Below are 9,264 nucleotides of genomic sequence, written 5' to 3'. Positions count from 1 at the left end.
AAAGGAGTCTCAGCACAGTTATTTACAAAGATTTATTACAGCATGGAAGCGGTTCAGGTCTGGAGTCAGGGAAGAGAGGAAGGGGGCAGAGCAGCTGGAGGACAAGAACCTGGCTCCCCCACTGCATGCCCCTCCCCCCCAAGAACGAATACTAGGCAGCATTCCTGGCATCAAAGCACAAACAAAACGCAACAAAGCAGCCTTGGCCAGTCCATCTTCCAGGCACCCAGGCTGAGGAGCAGGGGTGATAAGGGGAAGATGTCCTAAATGTTGAGGCTGTGGAGAAGGATGCCTGAATCCTTGGCCCTAGTAGAAGCCAGTGAGAGGGGTGGTGACTTGGAATCCACCGTAGGAAGAGAGGGGATTCAGAAGGACCTAGCACACCTACAGATTCTCTGTATCCTCTTTTCCCAGATCTTAGGGTCCTGCCCTTTGGTTTTCCTGTGCCCAAGGGAGGAGGTCTGGGGAGTAGAATGGTGAAGGATGAACATTTATCCCTTGTTTACTGGATTTTCCAATATAAGCTCTCTCACATCCTGCCTCCCACTGGGTGAATAGGGGAATGACTGGCAGGGGTAGGCATCAGGCAGGCAGCAAGTGCCCAGGGACTCTGGGCATCAGCCAAAGGTGGGCAAACAAGCAAACAGACCAGTTTTAGTCTTCTAGAAGTCAGAAGCCGCAGCCCTAGCAAGTGAGGGGAAGGGTAGAAAATAGGGTGAGGACAAAGTGGGTTTCTGGGGAACAGTGATGCCCCTTCCATTTCCTTCTGGGAGATGCAGGGCTGGGTGCCTATGTGCCAGGCTCAGGGTGGGCAGGGCGCTGTGGCTCCTCCCCCAGCTCTGCAAGGCAAGCAGAGGGACTCAGGACCTGGACATGCCTACCAAAATCCCAGCCCCACCTCCCCGCACCCCTTTTCCAAACCTCACCACTTAGTGCAGGATCTTTTACTTGGTCCTCAGAACTTCCATCTTTCTGGGGCTCATCCAGAGGGGGCGGGCGCTCCCAGGGCCCCTCCAGACCCTGGCCACAAGTTGTCTTCTGCCCAGCTGGGAATGGGGAACAAGGGATGAAGCCACAGATTCTAAGTGTCCATCTGGCTGTCCTGGAGCATGAGCTGAGGATGGCTGATGACTGAGGCTAAGTTTACTGAGGTCATTATGGTAATAGTGGAGAGAGCACTGGACTACCGTGTTTCCCCAAAAATAAGACCGGGTCTTATATTATTTTTGTTCCATTAAGGCTTATTTTCAGGGGATATCTGATTTTTCTCATGTGCAACAATCTACATTTACTCAAATACAGTCATGTCATCTTCTGGAACATCGTCATAACGTACTACATGTATCCATCTGGCTGAGCTCTTAACTGGGGCTGCTTTTCGAGATAGGTCTTATTTTCGGGGAAACGGTAGGATAGCTCTGCCAATGACTAGCCATATGACTTAGAGAAGTCGGTTACTACCTTTCTGAAGGGGATAGTAACAAGGAAATTGTGTCGATTGCCTTAGATAATAGTTAATACCCTGCCCAGGCCAGCGCTGGCACCTAGGAGCCACTCTGGGAGTGGTGGCAGCCTTATCATTTGACCCACTGCCCTGTTGCTTTTCCAGAGGTTACAGTCTCCTTTTATCTCCTCGCCACCTGTTCTGAGGGTCTCAGTGGGAGTTGACTCAACTCTTCCAGCTACAGCTTTTGCTTCCATGGCTGATGCTCCCACTGCCAGAGATGCAGAGAGGAGGCCCATTCCATTTTGTTTGGGTGCAAAGGCTGGACAAGCTGGGGTGGTCGACTTTTTCATCCCCGTAAATAATGGGACCAAAAAATATGTGCACTAGGAGGGGACAGGTGTGGCACAGCCTTCGTGGCCAGGCATGGGAGAAATAGCCATGGGAGGGGCTGAGATCTTCCTGCCGAGAAATTCTCTGGGCCTTGGGACCCTCTGTTGAGATTGTTGAATCTGAGGCCTCTGGCTCTCAGGACTTCTGGTAGGTCTGAGCCCCTTCCCTGGCCCCTTTCTCCCCAGGCAGCTGGGGTTGGAGGTGCGCAGGACCAGATTGGTTCTTGAGTCCTGGATTCTCCATCTAGACACTAGAGGGCACTCTCTCACCCCAGCCTAAGTAGTAAAGGAGAGGAGAAAGCCACAGGGTCTGGGAGAGGACTTATCAGCCAGCCCTCTACCTCCCAGCAGAGACCACATCCTACATTCAGAAATGCAGGTGATGGGGGGCATTGGACACCCTTCATTCCCTATCTCTGTATCTCCTTGCACCCCTCACCACCATGGATGGGAAGTTCTTTCTTGGGTCCAGCTTCAAACCTCACATGGCCTTGTCTGATTCTTAGGGAAGAGAAGAATTATTAAGAAAAACCTTATTGGGAGAGGGACTGAGTCAAGGATGAGAGCAGCCCAGGTGTCAGGTAAGGCTGCATGTGGGGCATCCTGTGGGGTGAGGATGGGGAGGCCCTTGTGATACGACTGCAGTTGACATGTGTGAGAAACTGAACTGGGAGGGGGTGTCCCAGGACACTCAAGGAGGACCCCACCTGACCCTTGGTGGTAGGACTCAGGCTTCGCAGCCCCTTCAGCTTACCAGAACCCCTGCTGCCCTTCAGGACTTCAGCCTGGCTGTCCTCCTCTTCCTCTTCTTCCTCATCATCGTCATCCTCCTCCTCTTCTTCCTCTCTCGGGTAGCCCAGTTCCCGCAGCTCGCCCAGCTCATCCTCCTCCTCTGAGGCCTGGTTCTCGCTCAGGTTGCTGATGGACTGCAGGTGAGACTCAGCAATGCGCTGCACAGCTGCCACAGGGGCACCCGGGAAGGCAGGGTCAGCCAGGTCCCAAAACAGTCCCTGGAGCTGGAGAGGCCCCAGCCTCCTTCCATTGGCCTACGGCAGAGCTAACCCCCTATGGGTCTAGTTCAAAGCTAAAGGCTGCAGGTCAGCCTGCTGGGGGCCAGACCAGGACTGAAGCAGCAGGGGGTAGACTCTTGATCATGTTTGGCTCTTAAGCTGTCCAAAGATGCTGGCCCCCCAGAGGCTGGCACTAGGCCATAGGGCACCAAGCTGGACAAGATCAGGCGGGCACAACAGCAGCTTAACATTCCCTGGCTGGGGAGCTTGCTTCTCCAAGGACCTTGTCCACCAGGTCATAGTGTCCACCAGCTATAGCCTGGGCAGAAGGTACAGGGCCCCTGGGCCAGGGCTGGGGAAATTTGTCCCTTTCAATGTCTGGGAGAATGCCTAGCTGCTCATCCTGATCCTACCCACCCCTAAGCAGGGCTTGGTCGCCATCCTCTGGCACTGCCCCATCATAAATGCCACTCCATACGCCTCTGCCCCAGGCTCTAAGAGGTAGGAACAGTTCTGAGCCTGAGGACATAATAGTCTGCAGCCAGTGAAGTCTGCCTGGGGGTGTGGTGTGCTCAGACGCGGCCCCCACAATCTTGACCCACATCCCCAAGCTTCCAGCTCCCTCTGTGGTGACCTAGAAAGCAGCAAACACCACCCACCCACCCCCCCAACACCACCAAAGCCTGCTGGGATAGGGCCTAGGAAGGGAACCGTGTGGGCAGCTGGAGAGGTTTCCAGAAGATGGAAAGGACCTGGCAGTGGAGGAAGGGGCCAGGGCTAGGAGATTCTGGGAGGATGGCAGGGGTGGAAGGGATACCGTGAGGAGTGGCTGGGGCAGAGGCATCAGAGGGCCAGGCACTGGTAAACTCAGCCTACGGACAAGATGCTGAGGAGCCAGGGGCTGGGGTTGCCTTAGCTCCTTCTTGGTCGGCAGGCAGCCCCTCCCCTCAGAAAGCCCAGAGGGGTAGATCCAGGCTGGAAACCTCCGGTGCAGTGAGCAGGGCACCGCACTCTTGCCAAGTCGGGGACAGGCACAGAGGGAGCATTGTGTGTGCCCGCTGCCCCGCCCTGCCCCAGGCTCCCAGCCGGTGCCTCCCGCTGGCTCTGGGCAAACTACCCAGGCAATAAAAGCGCAATAAATCGCCCTGCCCTGGCCTTGGGGACTCGGCGAATCTTCACCTTCAGCCAAGTGTGAGAGCTTGGCCTTGGAGAGACCCCTTCAAGCCAAGACTCAGTGTGGCCCACTCCCCAGAGGCCCTTGCTTTATCCCCCTACCCAACCCTGCCAGGTGCTTTCCCTTGCCCAGAAAGGGGTTGAAGTCTACAAAACAGTGTCCTCCAGGTACAGAAGGGTCCTCTGAGGGCTGGAGGGAGGGTAGAGGGAGGAGAGGAGGTGGCAGCTCCGGCAGCCACCCTCTTCCCCAGCTGGGGGAGGAGAGTTCAGTTCGTGAGCCTCAGTGACAACAATAGGTGTGTGCAGTGCCTGTGCTGGCGCCCCGTGAGCTTCCCGCGTGCGTGCACAGCGCCTCGTGCCTCTCAGGGTTCTCTGGGGTCTCCCCCTCCCCCTCCTAGCCGTCTCCTTTCTCTGTCTCCATCTCTGGAGCCCTGAACCCCTACCCCAAGTCTCCCTTTTTAAGCTCAAAGGTCCCCAGCACAACTCCCAACCTCCCCCCACTGCCCACCCCTGTCCTGGCCCATTTCCACTGCCCTGCTTCTCCCACGTAGACTCTCCTAAGGCGCAGCCCAAAGGGGCAGGGGGCTGGGGCACGTTTCTGGCCCCTGCAGGGTGCTAGGAAAGCCTGGGACATATGCGCTTCCCCCAGCCCCCTGCCCCACTCTCACAGGCAAGAGCCCAAGGGATGGTTCTTCCTCACGTGCATTCAGCAGCCCCCTCCCAGTCCAGGGTGGGAGGAGAGAGTTTCCGTATTCTCACCTGAGAAGATGCCACCTTCCCCCCCCCCCATGTCTGCCTTAGGGGTTGGCCTTCCCCACATCCCTACAGGTGAGAAGTCCTTCCAGGGGCTGAACCACACTGCCTGCTTGCTGTCCCTTCATTTTCCTGTCCCCCGGGGAAGAGAAAGGGTCCCTACCCGCTCTCCTCTCCTCCCAGCCTCCCCTCTCTGCTCCCAGCTCTGGCAGGCGGGCTGACAGGTGCACCTGTTGACCTTAGCTGGTGCTGGGAACGCATTAAACCCACGGGGTAAGCGGGGTAAGCGGGGAGCTTTCAGCACACCTTTCTGCTCTCCCTCCTTCTCACCCTCTGTGGGAGGAGGGGGCTGGCCAGGCAGGAAGAGCCTTAGGCAGAAGTTGAGGTGGGGTGGGGAGGCATCCTATGACTTAGTAAGAAAGAGACCCACCCCACACCCCAATCCGCCCCACCTTCTTCTTAAGGTGTATCTCCCACAGCTCCCCACTTCAAGCCAAGTCTCCAGGCTGGCCCTAAAGACCGCTGTGACTTCATACCTCCTCTCTTTGGCCCATCTTCTCCCCTCTTCCTGGGATACCCTTGCCTGCCAGTTGAATTCCTATTCACCCTGCAAATCCAGGCTTAAGGATCCTCTCCTCTGTAACTCTCCCTGACCCTTTGAGGCAAAGGCCCCAGGAGGGCAGGGACCAAATCTCCTTCCCCTTATTTTGCCCAGTGCCCACCAGTGAGCCCTGGCACACACTAGGTATTGAATAAGTGTATGCTATAGAAATGATACGCCTTTTAATATAGAAAGGAAAAGCAAGAAGGTGAAGCACCCAGTGTGCAACCCTGTGCAAGTGTTATGGGCATGGGAGAGGGGAGCAAGGGGTGCAGCCCAGAGAAGAAGGTGCCCCTTGGGAGTGGGGAACGGGAGGTGGTCAGTGCACACTTGCAAAGGGCAGAGCTGAGTCTCACTATGTTGATGCCTGCTTGTTATTGTAGACCAGCCACCGCTTTTCTTTCAACCCCACAGCCACCCTTCCCAGCTTCTGGGTCAAATTAAGACCTAATTGGTCTTGAAGTGGGGTTTGGAGGACAACACAATCCCTCCCCACTGATAAAAACTTAACACTTCACCGCCCTCCCCCAATGTCAGCCCAGTTCCAGGGGTCATGGGGACAGCCAGACTGATGGGTAGGGGGGTAGTACCTTTCAGCGAGGGGGGGGTGTAGGCACAGGGGTTAGGTCTCTTCGATTTGAGGTGGTGCCCCTCTCCTGAGGCTCTCTGCCAGGGAAAGTGCCAGGTTAAGTGGGCTTACCACAGGCCCCTTTCCTTCCACCTCCCTCCATCCCATCCCACCCATAGCGACCTGGGCAGACTGGTCTAGCCTCTGCTGATGGGTCTGGGTGCTGCTACCCCTCTGGTCCTGCAACAGGCTGAGGCTACCCCACTGCTTCCGGAGGGCCTCCATAAGCTGTGGCCTGGCTCAGGGGGGGACCCTTGGCTCTAGAGCCTCACCCCAGTCCGGAGTAAAGACAAGGGCAGAGGAGGATCGGTTGGTGGCACCCTGGCACCAGGCTCTGTCACCAGAGGTGCCAATTGATATACTAATGTGTCCTCCTGGGTGGTACCCTGTAGCTGAGAAGTAATCCCAGCCACCTCACCACATCCCTCCTTCCAGCGGCCCTGCAAACTCACCTGGTGGGGGGAGGCCTCTTCCTCTGAGGGAAGCCACCAATGAACCAAGGGAGGAGGAAGAGAGAAGAGGGAGGCAGGGAGAGAGAAACAGAATCTGAATTACTTTCCCCAAAGGGTCAATCTCTGGGGAAAGGGAAAGTGTGCCCTTTCCTTCCTAGGGTTGGGAGGTGCCCGTCAATAAATGAACCCAGCAGAACTGGGCTTCCAGACCTTACTCACTCCCGCCCCGCTTCTGCTCCAGCTCCTACTCTTGGGACTTTGGCAAGGGCCCCAAGAAGGCACCAGGGTTAGGGTGGGGCCAGGGCTGGGCAGGGGGGGCTGGGAAGGGGCCCACCTGGTGAGGAGTGCTCAGAGAGCCGGAACAGCATGGCAGGGGTTGGTCTCCTGCGCCGGATCTAAGGAGATGGAGAAAGAGGTGGGGAGGGGGGAGGCGGGACAGATACTAGCAGCCCACACCCACACCCACCCCACTTCACCCCCAGGCAGCAGGGAACAAACAGTGCTTTGGAGTCCCCAGGGAACCTTTGAATCAAAGACTGTCAGAGCTGAAAGGAACTCTGCAGCTCACCCAACGCCCTTATTTTACTCAGGTAAAAACCGAAGGCTCAGAGAGTTTCAGCAAAGTGCTCAAGGCCACACAGCATCCAAGGCAGAGAAAGGATGAGAGAGAAACCTGTCACTGACACCCAGCCCATGAGTATCTCACTCCATGGCTACTCCACAAGGGGTATCCGTGTCTATCATCCCTATCAAGGCCCTTCCTCTCCTCATTTTTGAAGACATGAGACCTTGGGAACTGAAGCTGGCGGTGGAAGATGCCCTACGGCCACGGCACCCACGTGGCCCTGCCCACTTAAGGTCAGCTCAAGGGCTCCAAAGAAACAGGATCCAGCTGCAGAGGGAGGCTGAGCTGGGGCACTGCAGGCACCTCCAACCTCACACAGAGGCTCAAGTGTGGGCCTGAGTCACAGACCCACAGGGGCCTGGGGGTGTCTCGGGGGGCCTGGGCCCCTCTGGCATTCTCTCTCAGGCTGTGGAACTCTTCACCCAGTCTTAACAAAAAAACCGAAAAGTTGCCCTCCTTGGTACATGCGCCAAGCTAAACAGTGAGGGTATGGGGTGGAGGGGACACAGAGCATTCCCAGTAACTGCCTCCCCCCCAGCTTGGCAATCAGACCAAGTGTCAGTTAATTAGGTCCCCTCTGAGCTCCAGGGAAATGCACAAAGAGAACCAGGTGAATGAAGCTGAAACTGCCACCTCCCCCTGCAAGCTCCAGTACTGCCCTCCAGACCAAAAGCTGCTTAGGCCTAGGACCCAACCTGCACTCCTGTGACCCCCTATCTCCCCCCAAATGACTTCGCCGTACTCTCACTGCTCTGTTGGGATCCCACTGAGACTCAGCAACAAGTGACCTCAGGCTGTGGGTGGGTGAGGGGTGGCCATCTTCTCCTCTTTCTCTCCTTCCTCTCCCTCCCCACCTTCTGAGACCTCAGTTGTCCCTGTGAAGAGGTCTGGCTTCTGTGATGCCTGCTCACCCCCCACCACCATGCTGAGGCTCTGTTTAGGTCCTGACAGCAGAAGGAGGTCAGAACAAGGTTCTGGCGACTACAGGCCAGGCAGACAGGTTGGGACTAGAGGGGCAGGGCCATGGGGCAGCAGAGTTGGGGGTCTGCTCCATATAAGGGGTCAGGGGACAAGGTTTCTCACATCTGACCAGTGCTGGCTGGGCCAGGGCTCATGGGTCCCAGTGATAGCCCAGGGAAGGAGGACATTGTGCAGGGTCCAGAGGAGAGACCCCCCTCCCGGGGCAACCGGTCACGGCTGCTGGGATGCTCAGAAGCTCATCGCCCAGAATTCTCCCGCGCGGGGACCAGGACCGAGGCACCGGGAAAAGTTGCACGAGTCTCCAGCGAACTTCACGCGCTTCCCAGAAGCCCCGCCGGTCCAAGGCAGGCCGGGACTCCCCATCGCCCCCAACCCCCAGGCCAGCACGGACCCGGCAGCGCCCAGAGCGCAGGGGAGTCCCGGAGTGTGTGGGGGTGCTGCCGGGGATGGGGCGCGTCCCCCTTACCATCTCCACCTGGCGGGGATCCAGCTGGCTGGGGGGCGCAGGCACGGAGAACTGGATCTTCTTGCGGTCTTTGGGGTCCATGGCGGGCGGGGTAGTCGATGGGGAAAGGGGCGCGCGACTCGGGGTCCGGGGAGGCGCTCCCGGCTCGGCTCGCCAGCGCTGTTCGGGGCGCCGCGGTGACAGCGGGCTGTGAGTGGCGAGAAGGAGGAGGAGGAGGAGGAGGAGGAGGAAGGCTATGCGCTCACCGATAAAAATACTGCGCGCGGCTAGGGGAGCGCGCGGGAGGAGGGTCGCCGCCCGCCCTCACCCCCCCGCCCGCCCCACCTGCCCCACCTGCCCCCAGGCTCGCCTGCCGCGCTGGGTCCGCGCCTCTGTCCGCTCGCGCCTCCACCCGCGGGCTCCCCGGCTCTCGGATCTCGGTGTCTCTGCCTCTCCCCTCCTTCCCTCGCTCTCAGAGTGTCTCTCCTCTGTCTCTCCGCTCTTCCTCGATCTCCCTCTCTTCCTCTCTGGGTCTGTCTCTGTCTCTGCCTCTCTCCGTCTCTCCCGGTCTCACCCCTCTGGCCCCAGCCTTGGGGTCCCCAGCCCGTCCTCTCGCCTGGGAGTGGCACCCGGGGGCTTGATGGGAGGGCTCAGGAGAAAGTAGCCAATGAACACGGAGGAGCGTGTTCTCTCCGGGCCCGGGGAGGGCGGGAGTGTGAGCCAGGGCACCGGGAACAGGCTGGGGGCCCCCTGCAGTCTC

At 58.2% G+C, this 9,264-nt stretch overlaps 1 protein-coding gene across 4 annotated transcripts; it reads right to left on the bottom strand.

Annotated features, from left to right (window-relative positions):
• Positions 1 to 17: 17 nt before the first annotated feature.
• Positions 18 to 9,233, bottom strand: PPP1R1B (protein phosphatase 1 regulatory inhibitor subunit 1B). Of its 4 annotated transcripts, none has more exons than XM_019747643.3 (8): positions 9,079 to 9,233; positions 8,526 to 8,712; positions 6,788 to 6,848; positions 6,454 to 6,476; positions 5,964 to 6,039; positions 2,591 to 2,794; positions 927 to 1,046; positions 18 to 839 (listed from the first exon to the last, which is right to left on the bottom strand). In XM_019747643.3, exons 2-8 carry the CDS (start codon positions 8,604 to 8,606, stop codon positions 790 to 792), a joined length of 615 nt encoding a protein of 204 aa, XP_019603202.1. In that variant the 5' UTR covers positions 8,607 to 8,712; positions 9,079 to 9,233; the 3' UTR covers positions 18 to 789. The 4 variants fall into 4 exon arrangements, with proteins under 4 accessions (XP_019603202.1, XP_019603205.1, XP_019603204.1 ...); XM_019747646.3 differs by having other exon boundaries at positions 8,526 to 8,684; positions 8,875 to 9,083; XM_019747645.3 differs by having other exon boundaries at positions 8,875 to 9,082.
• Positions 9,234 to 9,264: the final 31 nt, after the last annotated feature.

This window comes from Rhinolophus sinicus, chromosome 12 (genome assembly GCF_057876585.1).
Source record: "Rhinolophus sinicus isolate RSI-liver-muscle chromosome 12, RSI-T2T, whole genome shotgun sequence".
Taxonomy (NCBI): Eukaryota; Metazoa; Chordata; class Mammalia; order Chiroptera; family Rhinolophidae; genus Rhinolophus; species Rhinolophus sinicus.
This window is presented reverse-complemented; position numbering and strand designations above follow the sequence as displayed.